The 24,377-nt window shown below is 45.4% G+C and overlaps 2 protein-coding genes across 4 annotated transcripts in view; one reads left to right on the top strand and one right to left on the bottom strand.

The window, feature by feature from the left end:
• Positions 1–4,798, top strand: part of tnnt2e (troponin T2e, cardiac) — a 34,933-nt gene extending 30,135 nt beyond the window's left edge. Inside the window, exons 12-14 of the mRNA XM_030342042.1 lie at positions 504–594; positions 2,327–2,364; positions 4,581–4,798. Of these exons, the coding sequence (XP_030197902.1) occupies positions 504–594; positions 2,327–2,364; positions 4,581–4,620 (169 nt within the window). The 3' untranslated portion in view covers positions 4,621–4,798. The remainder of the gene's footprint in view (positions 1–503; positions 595–2,326; positions 2,365–4,580) is intronic.
• Positions 4,799–4,973: 175 nt separating this feature from the next.
• On the bottom strand, positions 4,974–24,339 carry LOC115532320 (dynamin-1-like protein). Of its 3 annotated transcripts, XM_030342032.1 has the most exons (20): positions 24,077–24,339; positions 23,470–23,611; positions 22,413–22,451; positions 20,153–20,199; positions 19,994–20,065; positions 19,356–19,442; positions 18,450–18,612; positions 17,545–17,665; positions 16,711–16,842; positions 15,496–15,702; positions 13,976–14,096; positions 12,918–13,073; positions 11,072–11,161; positions 10,674–10,766; positions 10,039–10,092; positions 9,356–9,403; positions 8,201–8,326; positions 7,930–8,039; positions 7,117–7,276; positions 4,974–6,102 (listed from the first exon to the last, which is right to left on the bottom strand). In XM_030342032.1, exons 1-20 carry the CDS (start codon positions 24,176–24,178, stop codon positions 6,046–6,048), a joined length of 2,127 nt encoding a protein of 708 aa, XP_030197892.1. In that variant the 5' UTR covers positions 24,179–24,339; the 3' UTR covers positions 4,974–6,045. The 3 variants fall into 3 exon arrangements, with proteins under 3 accessions (XP_030197892.1, XP_030197894.1, XP_030197893.1); XM_030342034.1 differs by lacking the exon at positions 9,356–9,403 and having other exon boundaries at positions 24,077–24,338; XM_030342033.1 differs by lacking the exon at positions 22,413–22,451 and having other exon boundaries at positions 24,077–24,338.
• Between the last annotated feature and the right edge of the window lie 38 nt (positions 24,340–24,377).

Genomic DNA, 24,377 nt, shown 5'->3' with positions numbered 1-24,377 from the left:
AAGGAACCTTGATTAAGACGCAGATGAGGGATCCCTCCACACATGGACTCTAGGAGTAGGAGCGGATTGGAAGATATAGAATGGTAGGCTACTAAGAACCAGAAGATATGTTATTGAATTCGATGCTGCATTGAAGCTTTTATGGCTTCCTATTGTTGGTAGTGCACAGCAGTGTTGTCCAACTTTATACAGCATATTATCAGTTAGCCTGATTATTAATATTGTAGTGGCATAGGCTATTAAAATCGGAGAAGCGGAGGCGTGCTACTATTTCTGGTCTTCACTTTGGCTATCATTAGCAGATATAATATTGCACTAATTAAAAAAATATGAATATTTTATGTCATAACTTTGTTTAGTTTGGAGAACAAAGCAAAGATTACAGAAATCTTTACAATTACACCCAGGAACCAGGTTGGAAATCGCTAGCTTCGAGCGATAGTGTGGGTCTGTCTCTGTATATGATATTATTACGTATACATATTACATATTATGTTTTAAAGGGAAAAAGCCAGCGAGCTGTGGAAGTGGCTGAAGGGGCTGGAGGCCGAGAAGTTTGATCTGTGTGAGGTGCTGAAGAAACAGAAATATGACGTGAGTTATTGTTTTTTCATAAAACAAAGTAAGTCAACAATGAACTTAAAATATTAAAGTAAAAATATAATCAAATTCAAAGCTACAACTTAGTATGTTCAGCAGAAGTAGAGCCTTCATGGCAATGATTCCTTAATTATATTTTGTCGTTGTTTTAATTAAGAGAGTTTAATTTTGCAATAACTTGCATTTTTCAGAACACACTGACAAGTATGTCAAAGCAAGGTCTTTGTTCTATTTTGATTTAAAATGTAACTGATTATGTTGCTTCCACAGAAGAGGTTGCTTTCGTTAAACATTGGAACAACACCACAAACCACAACAGCTGTTTCGGCTTGGTGAAGTCGTACCAGTTTAAAGTAGCAGGAATGTGCAAAAGAATAATAAGAACATGGTGCTGAGCTCGCTGTCTCTGCAAAGCATCAGCAGTCACTAGCTAGCTTCGGTTGAAACGGTCACCGGGATATCAACTGTTAAACTGCGTCAAAAACAGAAAACAAAACATCAAAACTACTTTGATTTAACTTTCAGATAAAAGTGCTTCAGAACCGAGTCTCTGAGCAACAGAAGTTGTGAGTACATGTGGCTGGTTTGGCCTTGGTCCTGCTTGTTTAGAGTTTGGCTTCATTTGACCTTTGTACTTACTGCTATGAGTGTCAGGCAAGCACTCACTGTGGGGACAACGGACCGATGGTTTCGCTGGACCCCACGACCTTAAGGTGATACCGTTAAGCCCGTCTGTGTTGTATGTGTCGCACACCTAAATCGCGGTTCAAAGAATGTGACTTAGATGGGGTTACCGCCAAAGTGGGCTACCATAATTTCCCCTTGGGCGCTAACTATCTAGGCTGGGTTGTAGCAACCCGGGTTCAGTTCTGAGCCTTGCGGTTTTCTGCCACATGCTATTCCTCTCCCCTCTCATCTTCGAACCACCTGCTTGTCTCTTTCCCTGCTGCTTCCTGTCCATGGAGGTGCAAGAAGAGCACCTCTCAGAAGAGTGGGTCGCTTTCACAACAGGACAATACGACACACCCTGGTTTTCTTATGGTGATGGTAGAGCCGAATCTGACGGGTAAAAACGCCACGAAAAATAACACTGACAACGTTGGCAATGGAGCAACCCCGTCTGCCTGCCATCTGAAGCCTGCTTCCAGCCAAACTGATTCAAAGAAACAAAGGGGTTTCTGAGCTTTTTCCGAGGGTCTTTTTTCGAAACGAAGACTGGAAAGACTCGCGCTTCAGCGGGATCACTTGACGCAAAGTCGATGTGACCTTTTCAGAAAACTTTTTCCAGCAGCCGAAGCCCCCTGTGAAGCCTGACAAAGAGTTGACACGACTGTGGAAAAATAAAAAAGAAGTCGAAATTGAAATGGAGGAAGAGAAAAAAAAGAATAAACCCAACAAAAACCTTGCATCTTTTATTTTCGGAACAAAAGCATAGTCATGCAGAAGTCACGAGAGAAAAATAATTCGACTGACGAACGTCTTCTGGCATATGCTGTCGATGATGTTGCAAGCTCGATTCGCTGGAGCTGGAAGCACGGTGAAAGGCTGAAGTCGTTAGTGCTGATGAATCAGTGAATCACTTACCAAGCTCCATCGTGGTGTTCGCCTAGTGAGGGCCGTCTCTTCCAGTTTCTGGCTCAGGAGAGTTCTTGTGCCGTGTTTCTTTATGTGTCTGTTGTGCACCTGTCTAGCGCTGTCCCTTTGTGTTGTTATATGTCCTTCACAGATCAATCAGCTCCTGGCTCGTGTTCATGACAACCAGAGGTAAGCAGGGAGAACTCAACATCACCTCTCTCCTTGGAAACAAGAACCTTGGTTTTATTTTATTGGTTTATTTTTCCTGTTCAAAGATGACAGATGAAATATACACCCAAGTCTCTGGGTGGAAACGAGGCCATTATTCAATAATATTCACACAATCACGCATCTTAACACTTTTTTTTTTTGTTTGATATCTTTGTACCCCCCGTTTACACCCTAGCCCTGCCACCAAATACAGGGCGTAAAACGCCAACAATATCAGGGCCAATGCAGGCAAGATACGGGTAATTACACCATAAAACGGGGGGTAGAATGGCAGGTTATTTTTTTTACTGTACATTTATTCTATTTTCTATCATCTTGCGCAGAGCAAATGAAACCAAAACATTTCCCAGAGGATACTTAAAGCAATCTGAATTTGAATTCCTCTGCTTGCACACACATCATGTGGTTATTGTGGAAATTACTTCTTAAAAATAAACCACAAACAACAGAGCAGGGAAGTACAACAGCAGGAGCTCCGCGCAAAACTGTCAGATACACATTTTCTCCACACAGCTCCTTATATTGTATTCACTTCACACAAGACTATTAAATATCTCATTACCCAACGCATTCACCGTACCAGGCAAGTAAGCCATTGCTTTGGTTTCTATGGTGACATCCTAAATCGGAACACCGGGGAAAAAACAAAACAACGAAAGGCCTTGCTCATATCATGCATGGAAATCTTATTTTTAACAATCAAAAGAGTATGTTTCTTGCCATCATATTTCTCCTGACACTTCGTCTCATGTAACTACGGACACCATTCTCGGTCAACTCATCACTCTCTTTAATTGATTGCTTAATTTTCTTTAATCTTCCTCTCTTCATTCATTTCCCTCTCCTCATCACCTACCATCAGTCATCCAATCAATCAACCAATCACCTGGAAAGCTTGTGTCCTCCTTACCCACGGCGATGTGACTCCCTCTTTGTGCTTCGAAGTCTTCCTCAGTTAGCAAACTTTATGAAACGAGGTCCTCGTCTGTTCTGTTAAAGCCACGGAACCGACCGACCCCCCCCCCCCCCCCCCCTCCCGGTGGGATCAGTCTGATGTCAATCAAATTTGAAGTTTTCCTCAATGTAGTTCTGTTCAAAATCCCCAAACGTCTCAAAAAGTGTGTGTCTTCACTCAAAGTTCATTCTTTAACAAAAAAAAGTGTCATTCTTCAGTATAAGTAAGTACAAAAGGAAAAGTTCAGCCAGTCTTTGAGGCAGAAGGAAATGCAAATCCGGTAAGTCTTAATACTCTGTCAGTCTAACCAAGGGCCTTTTGTCAAGCTAGACTGCAGGCAAATGCTGAGGCCAACGGCGCATAGAAAAACACGCTTTAAATAAACCTTATAGGTAAACAACTGCTGCCAATTGGACACCAATGTTGTCTTACCATCTAACGCTGACCTGTGTGAGAGATGTGTTGTGTAGTTCCTCAACATTTAAAGGCATGCTACCCAATGTGCATATCCCATTCCATCTGTTCACGCCCCGCATCTTGTCACCAAGCACTAATTCCACTTACTACTTCTTCATGAAAGGGAAATGCATTCACAAATTGCGATGTTGAAGGCCTACATACATTGCACCACGTACGCAGCGAGAGAGAGAGCAATAAAAAGATGGAGAGAGATATATACTGAACCTAGCTACTGTAGATAAGTAGATGGATATATAGATGATGGAGATACTGTAGATACATAGATGGATAGATTGATCTAGATACTTTTGATAGACAGAGACAGATAGATATGTAGAGAGAGCTAGAGATTTTAAACATTCGTGCAAATAAATCAAATATTTTACGTATTCCAGATCAGGAGTAAGGATTGTACCATAACATTTTTCCAAGGTTATAAGTTACATATTATACCACCAGGTGTGAGTATGATTAGCTGTTGCAAGCAGTTTTGAAATTCGGCCTCTTCTGACATCACAAGTGGGCGTGTCCACCTAAATGTATGACGGATAGATGTGCAACGTTTGCTACAGTCCACAGGGAAGGCTGGTAGACTGATCTATCCAGCGCACGTCTAGGGGGACACGCCCGCTTGTGTTGTCAGAAAAGGCAGATTTTTTAAAACATCGAGTAACGGCTAATCAATCACACCTGGTGGTATAACCTTTAATGCCTCAGACGAGGTCCTCTCACCCATGATTCTGTTTGGTTTGCCCCACAGCGCCAAAGGCAGGGGCAAGGCCAAGGGCCGGCTGAGGTAGACCTGACCCCTAGAGCCGGAGAAGCCGACCGGGGCCCGGCCGACGACGGCGACAGTAAACCACCACGGGGTTACACTTGTATTGTTGGTATCACTTCATGTAGACTAGCCCAAAACCAGCCTCCGAGCAAATTAAAATCTACTCGGCCACAAAACACAATAAATATGAATTAGAGTTTTTTTGTGTGGGTTTCCTTTTTTTTCTTTTAAACTGTAATTATTTTTGTGTGTGCGCCAGAGTGGACGCCAGTTCAGCTTCGGTTTCAGAATAAGCCATTTCTTTTATAATTGAATTGCTCGTTTTGTTTATTTTTATATGTAACGATCCGAACACTTCCCAAAAAAAAAGCTGTATCAACAACATAAATGTATTTAATCATCAGGGAAATTATATTCACAGTCATTCACATAGAGACAATAACATTATTAACAACTAAATTTCACATATTTTCAGCACAATGTAAACAATGAAATAACTTAATGCAGTGAACGGTCACAATGATTTGGGCTCTTGCACACACGCACACACACACACACACACACACACACACACACACTCGCATGCACGCACACAAACACACACACGCGCACACCTAACAAGTATTTAAATTAGCATAGAGTGCCTATGGACATATCTTTCTATACAATACCGCATGGTACAGTGAAATCAGTGATGTGCCTAAGTCCAGTGATTTGAGTATGTAAACTACGTAGCTTTTGTTCAACAGGCTGAAAGCTGTGAGTAACTCATACATTAGAATTCTGTGAACCCTTTCCCCTTCAGGGCTCCCCTGGCTTCTTCCCACATTATAATACGCTCATTTTCAAAATGCTACCGGCAACAGATAGAAAGCTAAATGAATTATGGATGCGTTTTCTAATTTTCTCAGATCCAAAACATACCCGAGAATTCTTTGTGTGGCTGCAAAAAAAAAAACCGGCCCGTCATTATACTGCTACTTGGTTGCCTGACAAGAAAGAAACACACTTTTTGCCCTTCAGCTGAATTCAATCATAATTCCTCCAGGAGTTTCTTGTGTGGATGTGTACGCAGAAAAGAATAACTTAAAAAGGAAATTATAATAACAACCTGGTGTTATACTTCACAATAACTAAACGCAACAGTGCAACACAGACCTAAGCAATATGTATCAGATTCAATTCTAAACATGGCCAACTTTAGTTCCCCTTTTGGGTGGCTGGGGTACTTATTCGTTTACCAAAATATAGCCGGGGATACGGCAGTGCATATTCACCGTGGCAAATCTGAGAACTTGCAGCTCTTTTCAGACAGGAAGGTGTCTTCTTTGTTTCATGACACAGTGTTGTGATATGGGGATAGGAGCAGACCTCTCTCAGACAAGATGAGTCGAGCCCAGATCATCGGGCTCCATACCTAGAGGTGGTCCACTTGACATCTACTTGATCACCACAGATGAGTCTCTCTGATCTCTGCAATCACCTGGCTAGCCTTCTGCAGAGCCTGTTGAAAACGAAGAAGAACAAGACACACACACACACACACACACACACACACACACACACACACACACACACACACACACACACACACACACACACACACACACACACACACACACACACACACACACACAGACAGAGAGAGAGGATGAGAGAGAGAGAGAGGGAGAGAGAGAGAGAGGCAGAGAGAGAGACAATGGTTGAGTTAGGATACTACAGTTCCATAAAGGGGAGCTTGTTCGAATCCTACGTGCATCCATCCTTCAACGCACGCTCAACATTCACTACACCAAATGTAAACTACAACAAAAGCTGATCTTGCTTCCTTTTGTTCATTATACATTTTCTATCTTACTCAATCTATTATGAAGACTATATAGTCACCGCCACAAGATTTCGATGTTTACAAGAATCAAAGCTAAGCTAAGTTAGCTGTAGCCTGCCATAGAGAGGTGGATGCTGGCCTTTGATTGGATGGACACGTACAAGGCTCTGAAACCAAGCATCATAACCTGGTTATGATGCTTGAGTGCGGCGGTCTCTGCACTCCTCGACACGCCCTTGTACACTCTACCCCAATTAGTAAGTAAGCCTATTACTTATCTGAGCCCAAAGTGGTCGTCAAAGCGGCTTAGAACCGATGATACATGCGCCGTCATTAGAGAAAACTTATAAGGAAGCTTATAGAAATCCGAAAGTTATGATTGGCCCAGATCATCCACCATCAACAGTCAACATTCCCTTCACATACCACTGTCATCCTGCCCTCAACCACAAATGTAATTACCGTATCTAATTTTATCCTTCTATACTTAATGCACCGTTGGTCACCGCCCAAAAGAATTTAGAACCCTCCATTTGTCCTGTACATTTGTATGAATTGACAAAAAAAAAGAGTACTTTGACTTTGAAACCGCCATAAGTCGTGTCCTCCATAGTGAAGGAACAGGTGTTGAAGCTCACCGCCGGGTGAAACAACAACAAACGCGACCTTCCCCGCCGTCTCTGCGCTCACCTGCAGCATGTCGGCCGACTCCTTGCGCCGCTGAGCCATGTCCTCCGATTCGGTCAGCAGTTCGTTCAGGAGGCCGGACTTGTACAGCTGGCCAACCAGCTCGCTCTGCAGGCTGTCCTTCACGTGGTTCACCAGGAAGTGCATCACCGCCTTCGGCACACTGCAGGCAGGGGGGGGGGGGGGGGGGGGGGGGGTGGACAGACGAACGGAGAGGGAACAGATGGTGCGTTACCTCAGCAGCAGATGGAGCAGGAGACAACGGGGGGACTGGTTTTGAAACCAGAGAAATTAAGAGTGTGTGTCGTAGACAAACACGGTTAAGGCTTTCATGGGAAGTTTCTGGTGCCCGCGGCTTGAAAGCGTTCAGATACGGTCCCCTGGGAAGAGGCTGTGGGAGTCGGGATGAGGACGACTGCGTGGGCTGGCCTACTTGGGCTACGGCTGCCCTGTGACCCTTATGATGGTCTCGAGTTAAAGTCAATCGATGGACAGACGCGTAGTTGCGTAGTTACATGTCATCATCATCATCATCATCATACTTTATTTTATCCAGGCCGGGAATTATTCCTCTCCTGAGGGTGGTGCCTCTCTGACTGTCGTAGTCGTCTTAAACGCCCTCTCCACCCAGAGCGGTTCTGGCCGTCCGTGGAGTCCGTGCCTCGCCCGGCCCTGCCCCACTCCTTCCTCCCACGTCTACTTCGGTCCCCCCGGTCTCTTCTCAGAGGGCACCTCCAGTAGTCTCTCACACATCGCGCTCACAATCTGTTGATCGGGAGGTTTCTTAAACGGCACGTGGGCGGAAAACTCCCGTACCTGTCCTGGATGTTCTTGCGCACGATGAGGAAGTAGGACTTGATGAGCCGCTCGATGACCTCGCAGTCCCGCTGTTCCCGTGACGACAGCTTCCTGGCCACCGGTACGGGCTGAGAAGGAGGAGGAGGAGGAGGAGGAGGAGGAGGAGGAGGAGGAGAGCGAACAGGCTGAGTTCAACGACTGACGTTAAACATTAAACACCAAAAAGGAAACAAAACCAAAAACGCTGCGCTTAGCTTCGAGGAGCGTGGCGGTGGGCCCTTATCCTCACCACATCCAGCAGGTTGACAGCTCCCTTCAGGGGACTCCCGGGCCCCGAGCCAGGGGCCTCCTCCCCCTTCTTCAGCATCCCCCTCCAGTTCCCCGTGCCATCCCCGTCCGCCTGGGGCCCGCCGGCCTGCAGACAGCGGGGAACACAACCGGGTTCAAAACCATAATGAGAGGAGAGGAGGGAGGCGCAGGGCGCCCAGGCAGCGCAGAACGAGGAGAGAGAGAGACAGAGAGAGAGAGAGACAGACACAGAGACAGAGACAGAGACAGAGACAGAGACAGAGACAGAGACAGACAGACAGACAGACAGACAGACAGACAGACAGACAGACAGACAGACAGACAGACAGACAGACAGACAGACAGACAGAGAGAGCAGAGAGAGCAGAGAGAGCAGAGGATTAACAGAAGTATGCACACGCTTAATGGTACGATTAGAGGAGAGATCAAGACAAAGACATCGAGGCGTACAGCACTGGATATCGGGGAGAACAGATCAGGTAAATAAGCTCTCTGTTGAACTCGAGACGGAGCAGTTTTATCTGTAGGGAGGAGCCGGATATCCCTTCAGCCAAACAGCACATGCATAAATCACTTTGCTTTTGACATCTACAAATTAGTTAGGAGGGAGCATAGGTCAAGTTGAGAAGTAGCTCCTGCAATTAAGGAAGTTGTTTTCTGAAAGACAAGCATAGCATCACTGGGGAGGGGGCACGAAAAGTTCACAGATAGCAAACCAACACAGAAGGAGGAAGGCGAGACAAGAAGAAGCAGAAGGCATGAAGGCAAGAAGCAGATATCCGAGTAGACTGCAAACCAAGGAGCATTCCTACAAACAACCATGCCCGTTTCACACACCAATCCACCGACTCATGCCCCCAATAAAAACACAACCAACAACCGGCCCCTACCAGCGTAGCTAGCCAGCGTAGCTAGCCAGCTAACTAGAGAGCCTGGCTGCTAGCAGGCAATTTTCTAGTTTGCCCGGCTGTTAACAAGCCAACTTGTTAGTTTGCCAGTTAAGCAAACTTAGGAGCTAGTCTGCCAGTTTAGCCCACTTCCTAGCCAGTGGGATGGTTTAGCCAGCTTGCTAGCTAGCGGGCTAGTTCAGGCCAGTTGCTAGCTAGTGGGCTAGCTTAGCCGTTTGAGCGAGCACCTTGGCACCGTCCATGTCCAGTGGGGGGGCCGCACCTCGACCAACAGACTAGCCAGAGAGAGGGGGGAGGCAGGGGGGGAGAGAGTAGAGGAACAAGCAGGGGAAGATAATGAAGAACAAAGAAAATACAAGCTGGCAGTTGAGAGACCTTTTGAGGTTTGGGAAGAGAGAGAGAAAGAAGGAGGAGGAGGAGAGAGCGAGAGAGAGGGAAAGAGAAAGAGAAAGAGAGCGGGAGAGAGAATGAGAGACAGAGACAGAGAAAGTGAGAGAGAGAGATAGGGAGAGAGAGATAGAAAATTAGAGCTAGACAGAGAGAAAGAGCGAGAGCGAGAGCGAGAGCAAGAAGGATGCGGAGAGAGAGAAAGCGAAAGAGAGAGCGGTAAGGGTGGATGGAGGTAGAGAGAGCGAGAGAGAGAGAGAGAGATAGATCAAGGGTATATAAATTCCTTGACAGAAGCTATCCGGCGCACTTCTTCGTGCCAGATCATTATCTTGAAGTGTTGTGAGCAAAACAGCAAAACATCTAAAACAACCGACGCCTGACTTCAATCACACCGTGTGGACCGTTGCAAGCTCCTCTCCGGAGCTTTTGTGTTAGCAAGAACAAATACATATCACAGAGTACACACGTCGGGCCTGGCGGTGGTGAAATATCAAACATCGTTGGGTTGGTCTGCTCTTACCTTGTCCCTGGGCACTGAAGTGGGAAGCTCCCTCATTCGGTTCCTCCTCTGTTCCTACAACACACAAGATATGGGAACTTTATTAACAAAAGTTTAAAGTCCAAGTAAATATATATCATTTGCTTTTATAGATAGGTCTATTTTTTTAGTATACGTTGAGGGAGCAATTCCCCACTATTGAATACAAATATTAATTAACTTTCTCAAGTAGAGGAAGAAAATAATTATGTAGCCGTACTTGTTTAATCTCATTTCTTATTGCATTCATTAGTTTGTTCTTCAAGATTGAACTTCTTAAAGAACACCTGAATAAATACTTTATATATCCACTCATCTAATTAAAAAAAGTATGGATGAGTGGGGAAAAAAGGAAAAGTTACTAAACTGGAACTTTTGCACTCTTCTTACTGGAAGACAGTACTTATTGAGAAGCACACACACACACACACACACACACACACACACACACACACACACACACACACACACACACACACACACACACACACACACACACACACACACACACACACACACACACGAGTCCATATTAAAATCAATAGCACGGCCACTATCTCAAAAGTACATTTGGAGACTTTATTATAAAACATAATACAAAAACAAAAAGTACATACTTCTATATTGTTGTTGAGGACCCCACAGGCATCTGCAAAGTCTGGGTGTTTGGTGTTGATGTAGGCCAGCTCAATAGCCACCAGATTATGGACCTATCAAGATAAGAATGAATAATGACATAATGAAAAACATCATCATGGTTCATGAAACACCTTCAATTTAAACTCAGTGAGAAGCCGGGCTGATAAGAGTGTAAGAGGAGGGGGAGAGCTAAGCCTGGGAGGTAGTCTCTGTACTGGGCCCTGGAGGAGGAAGAGGAGGAAGGAGGAGGAGGAGGAAGAGGGGGAAGGAGGAGGAGGAGGGGGAAGGAGGAGGAGGAGGAGGAGGAAGAGGGGGAAGGAGGAGGAGGAGGAGGAGGAGGAGGGGGAGGAGGAGGAGGAGGAGGAGGAAGAGGTACCATCTCGTTGGTGATGGGCAGACGCTTCCTCAGGAGGGAGGTGACCACCTCCACGATGGCGTCGTGTAGCTTGGGGAACCTCTGCAGCTCCTGCACACACACACACACACACACACACACACACACACACACACACACACACACACACACACACACACACACACACACACACACACACACACACACACACACACACACACACACACACACATTATGAGTTTCATAACTTCATTACTCGAAATGAGAACACCAGAGAAAGGAGCATTGGGAGTTAAGTGTGAACAAGACCGTCCAAATGGACCCAGAACAAGAGAGGATGTGACACACAGCCAAGTTGTATACTAATGATGTGAATAATCACTGGGGTACTAATCTGCTTTAAGCGTATCGCAATATTAAAGTGAGGTAGTTTAGGAACATTATAAAATATATTGGGGTATAGATGACTTCATCCATTATTCAGGTGTGGTAGTGCAGACGAGTTCATAACATCATTAATAATGATAAAACTGTATTTATAAAGGCACTTTTCAAGGTATGAAGAGACAAAATCATAAAACAATGGTTTTAAATGTCACCTTGAAGTTGCTGTGGGTAAGATTTGACAGGCTTTAAAAGAGCAGGAGAATAGAGCAAAGAAATTTAATTAAACCCCCAAAAACTTTCCCTGCCTCCCTCCCTCCATCATTGAGATTCCAGACAAGATGGATTACCGACCCAATCAGGGAAGAGATGCCCCGATTGGTCACAAATTAGTAAGGAGTGGTCAAAAATCGAAATCTAGCCATACAGAGGCAGGCAGGGCCAACTCAAAGATCTATTCGTCTCGGAAGGCATTTCAATCACCAATAGCTGACGTCTCTCTAATGGCTTCAATCTTACCTACATCAATATTAACCATTTTTAAAAAGCATAAAAGAGTGGTGGCATATTAAGAGAGGAGAAGGACAGAGAGAGTTCCAGTTGGATTAAAATGTGGTAGTTTGGGCCACTTTATATCATCATTATAATAATAAAACATTATTTAAAAGAGTTTAGAATAAGACAAAGAAGAATATCTATGGGTAAAAGAAATCCCATTAAAACCCATTTGTCACATCAGCACTGCGGTGCACTGCGCCCCCTACCTGCCCTCTGTAGTCACTGCAGCGCCCCTAACCTGCGCGCTGCAGTCACTGCAGTGCCCCCTACCTGTGTACTGTAGTCACTGCGCCCTCTACCTGCGTGCTGTAGTCACTGCAGCGCCCCGTACCTGTGTACTGTAGTCACTGCAGTGCACTGCGAATCCCTACCTGCGTGTTGTAGGTACTGCAGCGCCCCCTACCTGTGTACTGTAGTCACTGCGCCCTCTAACTGTGTACTGTAGTTATTGCGGCGCCCCCTACCTGTCTACTGTAGTAACTGCGCCCCCTACCTGCGTGCTGTAGGTACTGCAGCGCCCCCTACCTGTGTGCTGTAGTTACTGCAGCGCCCCCTGTGTCCTTTAGTTACTGCAGCGCCCCCTACCTGTGTGCTGTAGTTACTGCGGCGCCCCCTACCTGTGTACTGTAGTTACTGCAGCGCCCCCTGTATACTGTAGTTACTGCAGCGCCCCCTACCTGCGTGCTGTAGGTACTGCAGCGCCCTCTACCTGTGTACTGTAGGTACTGCAGCGCCCCCTGTGTACTGTAGGTACTGCAGCGCCCTCTACCTGTGTGCTGTAGGTACTGCAGCGCCCCCTACCTGCGTGCTGTAGGTACTGCAGCGCCCTCTACCTGTGTACTGTAGGTACTGCAGCGCCCCCTGTGTACTGTAGGTACTGCAGCGCCCTCTACCTGTGTGCTGTAGGTACTGCAGCGCCCCCTACCTGCGTGCTGTAGTTGCTGCAGTGCTGGATGATGCGCTGCATCTCCTCGTGCACCAGCTCGACGCAGCGCAGGCTGGGCTCCTCCAGACGCTTCACCTGCTTCTTCACCAGCAGCTCGAAGGAAACCTCGGGCACGAACAGGGAGGGACGCGGGCCCTGGGGGGGGGGGGACAGACAGAGGGACAGACAGAGGGACAGAGAGACAGACAGAGGGACAGACAGAGGGACAGAGAGAGGGAGAGACAGAGGGACAGACAGACAGAGGGACAGAGAGACAGAGGGACAGACAGAGGGACAGAGAGACAGACAGACAGAGAGACAGACAGACAGAGAGACGGACAAAGAGACAGACGGACAGAGAGACAGACGGACAGAGGGACAGACAGAGGGACAGACAGACAGACAGACAGACAGACAGACAGACAGAGGGACAGGCAGACAGACCGGCAGACAGACAGACAGAAGGGAAGGGGATGCACACCGTCAGAGCTTGTTTGCGTACGCCTGATGAGGTATCAGTGGGCGTGGCTGTGTGGAAGTAGGGAGTTAAATAAGAGAGGTGGGGAATGGGTGGGGGGTTGTACATACGCCGCCTAGTCGCTAAGGAGGTTTGAGTCCCACCTCTGAAAAAGGTTCCGCGTTCGATCCCCAAAACGTCCTACAGACCCCGCCCTCGAGCAGCCTTGGACAACATGCCCCGCCTTCTTTACCGGCGCCATAATGAACGGCGTCTGCATTCACGGCCGTTTGCTTGGCTTCAATTAACCCGCCTGAATAATCGCGGGTACCGTGTTTGTCTGTTTTTATCCCCCTGTCGAATTTAAGTGACGATTATGTCGACCAATTCAACCGTGTTTGTAGCTCCAACTTTTCGGCACCCTTTCAGAACTGCTTGGCGCCCCAACAGAGGAGTACCGAAAAACAGCTAAGCACGGCTCAGTATTTTCCATCTAGCAAACCGCTCGATGGAATCACGCCATTAGTCTCCTCAAGGCTGACGCATGAAGTGGTGAGGATGGACGGTAAACAGACAGACAGGAAGTGGACGCTGTGCTCACGGTGGCGTTGCGGATGGCGGTCAGGATGTCGATGGTGTTCAGACCGCCCAGAGGGTCCACCGACTCCAGCGTGCGGCCGAACGTCTCGTGGAAGATGTAGCAGATCCGCGCACCACCGCACCTGGCGGACGAAGAAGAAGAGGAAGGAGGAGGTCAAGAGGTAATCCGTGACGCTAAGGCTCAGTTACGGTTCAACGTCGACGCAACGCAATAACCGGTTTTGTTTCTGCGTCGGGTTTTAGTGAACGGACCAATCACAGCCCTTGCTGCTGCGAAACCTCGACGCAAGGGTACAATTTTTGGGAGGCGCACGTCAGGCCCTTACGGTGGACGCAAGGAGGGTCCGCAAGGACCTAATTGGTCCGTAAACCCCTTGCGTTACATCGACATGCAACCATAACTGAGCCTTTAGAGACAAATTCGAACATTTTCATCTGTCATGAACATTCCACTTCCTGTTCGATAAGCCCGCCTTCTTGTGCATGCCTTGCCTTCCAGGTATTGTTGGGTTTTATTGTTGAATGGTGACACCTACTGTATGCAGTGATTTACAGTGGGAGAGATGCTGAATACATGTTTTCAAACTCAAAAATAATCGTTTGAATAATTGTGATTTCAATATTGACCAAAATAATCGTGATTATGATTTTTCCCATTATCGAGCAGCCCTAGAAATAGCTATACCTTGTTTGTGTTACAACTGATTCGCACAAGTAGACAAACCGTATTTCTACAGTGGCCTGTGTACACAGTGTTCATTTTAAACCTTCACAGACACTATTTTACTCTTGACTAGGGCTGGCTGAGTTTGTGTTTGCTGTTAATAGGCAATTACGTGTTTAACAACTCCCTCTTCCGGAAACATGACTGGTCAAAACAAATATGAAGAAAAGAAAGAGAAACGACATGATCACCCAGATATGACCTTTAGATAACAATCCAAAGTCTGATTTCTGAGACTATCGTCCACCAAACCCCTTGCTTGGTTGAAGCAACAGCACCCCCGTGTGGCTGAGAATAGAAAGTGTCACGAGTGAGTGAGTTGTTAGTTATATGTTATTGCAGAACTTCTGGAGGGAGAAGGCACAGAGCCTGAACGAACATAAGGGGAAGAGGGACACCTGGTTTCCTGTATGTTAAAGAGATACTCAGAATTGTTTTAGGTTTTAATGAGCGCAATCCAACAGTGGCCAGTCTACAAGGTGTTCATTTAAAACCTTTACAGACTTTTTTTTCTAGGAAGCTTTGTGTCCCTATCGGATGTGTTCGCTTGTCTTCCCACCGGGAACACTTTACCACTGCACTCCGAGTTCGCGCCCGCTGTTAATCAACTACGCCCTCCCAGATGATCCCAGATCCAGCAACACGATTGGTCGTTATAAATAACGAAGCGACACACACCGAAACGTCCCTGTTCATCCAGGTTTCGAACACGTCTGCCTTCAGCCCGTTCAATTATTCATCCGGCGTTTGATTATTAATGCAAAGTGAGGGGTGTGCGGGACGGAGGGCAGACTCACAGCTCGGTGGTCTCGATGTACTTGGCCGTGCCCTCGATGGTGTTGCAGTACTCGGCGGCGAACTTGGTGATGAGCTGCAGCAGCGTGGCGCTCTGGTCCTCGACGGGCTCGCCGTAGCTGCCGAGCAGCGACTGGTACTGGGCCGCCAGCACGTTGATGCGCGCCTTCAGCTCCGGCAGGCAGTCCCGGATGTGGTGCATCAGCAGTCTGAAGGGGGGCATACGGGTAAACGGAGGTGGGAAACACGCTCACGGAAACACACATACGAGTCACGCGCACGTGTGTAAATGCACACACAGTACAAGTGCATAGGCGTGCACAAACGCATATACGCACACAGACACACACACACACACACTCGAACGTGCGCGTAAATGCACACACGCATGCAAAGGCATGCACACAAATTTACACAAACACACACACGCGCACATACACAGATACAGATGGGTGTGAAACCATGTGCGTAAACGCACACATGGATGCATATAGGCGTGCACACACATGCGCGCACACACACACACACACACACACACACACACACACACACACACACACACACACACACACACACACACACACACACACACACACACACACACACGATGAGCCTTTTCCACAGTATCACCGTGATATTTGATTGATCCCTGAACATCAACCGCTATCGGGGACTTGCATAATGCACAGCCTTTTAAATGTCAAAGGCAATCAACAAGAAAATACATCGGTGTGGTTTATTCAAACCGCAACCATTTTCATTAGAGCTGCTCTTATTATCTCGTCACTATAATTGATTCTAATATATGGAGGCAATGTAATTATAAATGATTCATTATGCATTATCATTGTAACTAATTGTATAATTTATTTGATTGGATGTGTTGCGGTTAAAGGTGCTGTATGCTGTAGGTATGATTTGAGAGTTGTAAAGAGAGATCACAGTAAAGAGCGGAAGAGAGAACTTATAGCTGACTGATCCCAACACCATTCTGAACTTACTGACTGTAAGCTCTTCTTACCTGCAGCGCCTTTAAATTCAGTACTATAACGTACTTCAATATAATAATGTAATTATAGTTTTTTCTATTTTGTACCTTTTAACTTTTTAACACTTTAACAGCATTTTTGCACTTGAACGGCACATAAAACGTAATCACGCAAACAAAATGCAAACTTGACGTTCATGAGCTCAAAGATGATGATTGGTTGTGTCACCTGTTGAGAGTCCTGGCCAGGTACTTGGTCCCGTTCCGATTGGCCAGGGAGGGGTACTTCTTCTGCAGGAAGGCGTGTTCGTCACGGATGGCGTCGGCCACAGTCTTCTTGTTGTTGATGTCCAATTGGCTCCTGAAAAAGAAAATGACAAAATCATGAATACTACACAGAGTCTTCTAAACTTAGTATGGGGGGGCTCCGATATGAAATCAACCCCCCCCCCCCCGAATATTGAGAAGCTAGGGCGAGCTGCTCATAGCATAGTGTAGTCTAGCCTAGTCTAGTGTGTAGTGAAGTGTAGTGGGGTGCAGTGCGGTGTACTGCAGTGTAGTGTATTGTAGTGTAGTGTAGTATACTGTAACGTTGTGTATTGTAGTGTAGTGTAGTAAACTGTAACGTTGTGTATTGTAGTGTAGTGTATTATACTGTAACGCTGTGTATTGTAGTGTAGTATACTGTAACGTTGTGTATTGTAGTGTAGTGTAGTAAACTGTAACGTTGTGTATTGTAGTGTAGTGTAGTAAACTGTAACGTTGTGTATTGTAGTGTAGTGTATTATACTGTAACGCTGTGAATTGTAGTGTAGTATACTGTAACGTTGTGTATTGTAGTGTAGTGTAGTAAACTGTAACGTTGTGTATTGTAGTGTAGTGTAGTAAACTGTAACGTTGTGTATTGTAGTGTAGTGTATTATACTGTAACGCTGTGTATTGTAGTGTAGCATACTGTAACGTTGTGTATTGTAGTGTAGTGTAGCATACTGTAACGTTGTGTATTGTAGTGTAGTATACTGTAACGTTGCGTAGCGTAGCATAAAGCCAGATCCATCCCCACCTGTTGACCACCCCGATGAGGCCCAGCTTGACGGGGATGACCCGGCCCATCAACACGTCCATGGCGTCGGTGCCGGCGTCCATCAGGTCCAGCTTGGTCACCACCGCCAGCGTTCTCCGGCCTGGGAGCAACACACAGTAGATGGAATGCATACATGGAACATGGCTCAAATTCATGTACTACGAAAACACATTTAATTTAACTACACATGCAATGATATTAAAATACATGAAATAACATCTGAAATAATGATAAACATCTCAAATACATGTGAATTGTCAAAATGATCTTAAGAACTCAATACAATAAAAGGGATTGTTGAACAAATTTGGAAAATGTGCTCATTGCTCAACGGCGCTAATAACAGATAGATGTTGTCAGCTTACTGTTACATTAAACTGTAATCAGAAAACGCGGTTATATGCTATAGACCCTAGAGTATCCGTGGTATAAAGGCTGGGACGAATTTCGAAATATAAATAGGTCAACTTTATGTTGAAAGTATAGACCGTCGCGATTCCCATTGAAACAATGACGCGGTGATTATTATTTATTTTCTACGGGTTTCGTTTACTAATTTGTCCTAAACGGTTATGATTTACTAACCGGTTACACGTGTGTACACGTGTACCCATGCACACCCCTAGTACGTGCTTTAACCCCGTGCACCACCGTGGCACCTCCTACAGCACTCTTGCGGCTTGTTTTTTCCGAGTGACGCGGGGACCGAGCCAGCTCTGGGGGCCCTACCGTCGGTGTCCACCTCGCGGGCCACCTTCAGGGCCTCGGAGGTGACGCGGGGACCAAGCCAGCTCTGGGGGCCCTACCGTCGGTGTCCACCTCGCGGGCCACCTACAGGGCCCTCGGAGGTGACGCGGGGACCAAGCCAGCTCTGGGGGCCCTACCGTCGGTGTCCACCTCGCGGGCCACCTTCAGGGCCTCGGAGGTGGCCATGTCAGTGTTGGCGGCGGTGACGGCCAGGATGATGCAGTTGGGATTGGAGATGTGCTTGAGGATGAGCTCCCGGATCTGGACCTCGATGTCCTGGGGCTGGTCGCCCACCGGCACCTGGGGAGGGGCGGGGTCAATGTTGGAAAGACGTGCACGCTGATTGGTTCTCAGGGAACCGAGTCGGAATCTCAGCGGTGTGAATCCACTTTGGACTGAAGGGTAAGGTCCCAAGGGGACCATACCCCGGATTAAAAAGGGATCTAGGAAACCTCAGAGACGGCTGAAAAGGTACTGGGTTCGATCCCCCAATGTCGGCAGGCTATCAAGATGACATAACCCCTGACCTACATCGGAGATGACACGTGTCTGAATATCCTCTTCAGATAAAGACATAAAAAATAAAGACTAAAGAGCATAACCTCAAAGAGTAATTAATACGAAAATAAGGCGTGAGATAAAAACTTGCATCCAGCACCTCTGGGGGGGGGGGGGGGGGCAGAGTCACACCTTGTTCCCTGTTCAGTTTCCGAGATATTATACAGGAGAACATTTAATTAACAAAGGTGGATAGAGCATTTAGAAGTGGATTTGAATAAGTGTATGTCTACGTTGGCCAGTCTACATGGTGTTGATTTGAAAGCTTAAAAAAATACGTTCACCACTGCAGAGTTTGTGTTGGCCAATTACACACTTATAGATTGCCTCCTCGGGCAACATGATTGGTTAACACAAACGCTGAGCGAAATAAAAAGTGAAAAGCCCTCATGCCTCATTCAAGCAGATTGCCTTTACATATTCATCTCAAGAGTGATTTGTGAGACTCAGTGAGAGTCGGGTGCACTGAGGTGCACTGTCGTTACCTTGGTGATGCCTGGCAGGTCGACCAGCGTCAGGTTGACGACGTGGGGGGAGAAGATTTTGAGGTGGATGGGGTCATCACTGATCCCCTGCAGGTGTATAATCAAAGAAAGAGAGAGAGCGAGAGCGAGAAGGAGAGAGAGCGAGAGAGAGAGAGAGACACACACAGAGACACAGAGAGAGAGAGACAGAGAGAGAGAAAGAGTTTGAGAGTGAGAGACGGGAGGAGAAGGGTGCTACATAATTCACAGCCGCAATCAGACGCATAATAAAAAGGAGCTATTTTGGGAGCTTATAATAATAAAGGGGGCAGAGGAAATTGTATAGAAGGACCCCTGGAACATTTCTAAGTAGATGCCATTTGAACACTAAATTCTACGACGACGACGATTGAATAGAGATTTTACAAAAAAAAGCTTTCGAGACAAAGATGCAATACTATCAAGGGAAATCACATGAAATAAAATCAACTGATGAAATAGGTCTAAGGTCGATCATCATATCATAATATTTAATCGTACGATATTCTTATTTTTTTACCAAACATGCAACTTTTCTTGAAAGAGTTGTGAAAACAGACTTTCTATTTGATATGTGTTGAGCGGTTGAAGTAGGGCTTTAACTTTGAAATAGAACCCACCTTATTGCTCCCCGACACTCGCTCGGTTTCATTTTCAATCTCCTGTCGGATTTCCTCAAAATCTGTGAAGATCTGAGAAAACAAAAGGTCATGAACACACACAAACACGCTTGTATTTCTTTTCAAACCCCTATCATATCTCCCTGGGTAACTTCATACCTTATTCTTGGTGTGTAGAAACTTTCCCCAATCCTCTCCTTCTCTGCCTGCAACAAACAAGAAAACAAACAAACCAAAAGCCTAGTTATTCTCGTATCACAGCTCTAAGCTCATGAACATCAGTGGCTACTAGGCTAAAGATGTAGTACGCATCTGTCATGGTCTAACTGGACATGTCTAGTAGAGCCCGACCGATATATCGGCAGGCCGATATTATCGGCCGATATTAGGCATTTTTCAAGCTATTCGGTATCGGCATTTATAATGGCCGATAAATGAATATTAAAAAAAAATAATAATAAAATGACGGAGATCGACGGAGATCATCGGTGTTGTTCATGTGTGCAAGTGTGTTCATGGTAAGTTGGCAACTGTCACGAGACAGACATTGCTTGAATAACAATTAAAAGAACATCCCCATAAATTCTCTAAAGTCGATAAGCATGACTTAATTCATGACTACCATGTCCAGTTTTGCCGTTGTTACGTGTTAGCTGAGAGTGAAAAGGATTTAAAGGATAACTACAAATAACCAATGTTAGGGAAATGTGTTTGTTTTGTTGCGCGTTTCTGGATTTCTTTTTTATATATATATTAGAGCTGTCAAGCGATTAAAATATTTAATCGTGATTAATCGCATTAATGTCATAGTTAACTCTAATTGCAAATTATTTTTCTATGCTAAATATCCCTTGATTTTTTTGTCCCATAATTCTTCTCATTTTAATTCTCTTATCAACATGGTGAAGTGCATCGGCTTGCCTTGTGCAAATGATTTTTTATTGATAACAACATTGGCATATACACTGATCAAAACAGGACGATACAAAAAAAGAGCCTATAGTGCAATTAAACGACTGCTTTGAACAAATGTCATTTGAACATAGCAGTCAGGCTACTGCTTCTTTGTTTTGAGCCAAAGAAAAAAAAAAAAAAAATATATATATATATTTTTTTTTTTATAAAATAATTGCGTTAATCGCGCGATAAAATTTTTAACGCCGTTAAATTTGGTTTGCGTTAACGCCGTTAATAACGCGTTTAACTGACAGCTCTAATATATATATATATATATATATATATATATATATATATATATATATATATATATATATATACATATACATATATCGGCCGATATATCGGCATATCGGATTTTTAAATCACAAAATATTCGTATCGGTATCGGCCTTAAAAATTCTATATCGGTCGGGCTCTAATGTCTAGTAGATACTGGATTTCAGGGGCCGATGCCGATACAGATATTAGGGAGGGAAAAATAACAGATATTGATATATATCGGCCGTTATTCAAAATATAGATATCGGCATGACATGAGCTAAAGGAACCAATTAGCTGCGAGGGGAGCATGCCCCTAGCCAGCTCAGAGGTCACGAGGTCCGGAATTTCTTTAGAGCTAACATTAAAATTGAAGGCTAAGTACATCTGCACAATAAAAACCGCGGTAGAGAACTTCTCAGAGTTGAGTGTATGCTTAATTCTTACTTGTTGTCTTTTTGATGTCCCCCCTGGACCCTAACTCTTACCCTGATGGGGATTCATTACTGACCTTCACCCAGAACATGGTATAAGTCTAGGGAGGGTTAACGTTAGGGCTGCTCGATTATTGGAAAAATCATAATCGCGATTATTTTGGTCAATATTGAGATCACGATTATTCAAACAATTATTTTTGAGTTTGAAAACATGTTGTATTTATTCAGCATGTCTCTCCCCCAAAAAAAGTACACAAAATGGTCAAAAAGAAAATGTTCCAATCTAAAATGATAGACAGATATGTATCCAGCTTTTCTGCCCTTTCTATAAAACATTAAAAAAGAAAAAATCAAATTCAGATTAATCGCCCAGCCTTAGTTTACGTGGATGTGCTCAGTTAAAGCATTTAGAGGATCAACCACCACAGTAGAGGATTTATATAGGAGGTAATTCTATTTAGAAATTGACACCATTTGTCATATCGGCAAACTTATACTACGATAGCGATATATCGGGAATAGGCCAATATCGGCTGATAAAATTGGCAAACTGATATATTATGCAGATTCTTATGTCTACTAAACTACTACAACAACTACTACTACTACTACCACGTTTACTACTACAACGACTATTACTATGGATCCATAAGGAGTGTGTTGCTCTTCAGATAAATAAAGGAATCTGGGCTAGCTGGCTGTTGTTCTAGGGGAACAGGGGATAGCCAGGGCTATTAAAGTGAGGACACCTGTCCTGTACAGACCATCTTTAGAATGGACAGGGTTTTTCCACATGCTGCAGTCTGCTGATGAGGAGAACACAAATTATGATTGTTGGACGATAAGAAGTGATCTATTGAGTCTAGTTGTCCCCAAATGGCAAAGACAGGACACAGTGGACGTACGAGAATGTTTTTTGCCCTTTTTCAATGTTTCTGAAAGGAAAGCTGTTTCTAACGATACATTGATCAATCGACCAATGAAATCCTGAGGCAAAACATGCACCATTTCTAAAGCCGGGACAGATCGCCACTAGGTCAATCAAGTAAGTTCTACTGAGATTCATTACTATACGTTAAGGCCCAATCCCATTTCCACCCCTCCCCCTTGTTTTTGTAGGGGTAGGGCTGTCTCAATTCTCCTTTCAGTTAAGGGCTATCCCCAAGACGTAGGGCTACGTAGCCCTTGAAATTAAGCTTCCAAAGGACCCCATGTCTCATTTCTTAGGGGAACGTTTTACCCCTCTGTATTGAGGGGCAAGGGGAAGGGGGAGGGCTAAGGGACGGAAATGGGATTGGGCCCAAGTCCTTACTTTAGGTGAATGAGTAGGGTAAGGGCAGCTAGCTCAATGCCTTCAGGAAGGCTCCATGTGGACATTGGGATTCGAACGCGGAACCTTTCGCCTGGGAGTCCTCACCACCAGACCATTCTTACCCTCATCCTCCTTCTTACCCCCACACAATAATAGAGCAATACTTCCTTTTCAGATATCTGAAACAGTACAGGATTAGGTGTGGGTTGGGCCTTGAATGAAGCATATCAACTTCTCATCCCATCTTTAACCAACAAAGACTACTCCATTGACCCTTTTCACGGAGGTGTCCTAGTGCAACACAGGTTTCACTCATAACACTAATAATGGAAAAAACTAATCGTACCTACCAGGGGACCGGTAGTAGCCTAACCGAGAGGAAATAAGCCCTCTCCCCCTGCCTGGTACTAACAGTATTAGACCCATCATTTGTGTTACGAGCGACCACTGGGTTTGCCCTGGCCCTGACACCTCTTCGCAGTGGGTCTATTTCGATAAATGTCACACACCGTTCTCGTCACACTTCTTGCCGTCCCCAGGGTCCACGTGGACCAGCTGCAGGATCAGCGGTCGCCTGGTAACGACACCGGTCCCACGGGGCAGCAGGTCTCTGCCAACCAGGCTCTCCAGCACAGAGCTCTTTCCACTGCTCTGTAGACAACGTGACAACACAGCACGATGTGAGGACGTGGCAACAAGACCTGCTGGTGGCAATGCATGTACATGCACCAGTCAGATTGGAGTTCAATGCAATCAATACATGGCAAGAATGTCAATGCAGAATGGATGATTCATATGAAGAGTACAGTGGAGGGTCTATATTACAAAACATACCATGCACCATCATATTATCATGTTAACTAGTCTTCTAGCGATGTATGGCAGACAGTGCATGTCGCTGGAATACTAGTTAATATGATGTGTGTTGCACTACAAATAGCGTTGTATCAGCAGCAGACTGGTTCATAGTTTAGTCTCAGAGCTGACTGTCTCAGTGAGTATGCACTTAGATATATACATTATTCAGATTCATCCACACTGACCTGTTTGGCTAGAGGTTATTAGCATAAACAGCATTTCACTAGGAGGAGACGCACATCATGTGAGGGGGTTTACCTGGGTTCCGACCACTGCTATCTGCGGCAGCTGTATAATGTCTGCTCCGACCGTGTTGAACACATCCTGCAGCTTGTTTATGACCGGGATCAGAGCATCCATGTTCACGGAAGAAACTCAACGATTGGGGACAATTAAACAAATGAAACCGCTGCTGCAATGCTGTGATGGAGCCAAAGTCATTCAATGTCTAACTGTCACCACCATTACAACAACACACCCACCCGGAGAACGTTATCTCGGGAACTGGGATATGGAGTTTCCTCCGACGGCCCCGCCGGTAAGGGTTCAACAGGGGTGA

This window comes from Gadus morhua, chromosome 19, assembly GCF_902167405.1.
Source record: "Gadus morhua chromosome 19, gadMor3.0, whole genome shotgun sequence".
Lineage (NCBI taxonomy): Eukaryota > Metazoa > Chordata > Actinopteri > Gadiformes > Gadidae > Gadus > Gadus morhua.
This window is presented reverse-complemented; position numbering and strand designations above follow the sequence as displayed.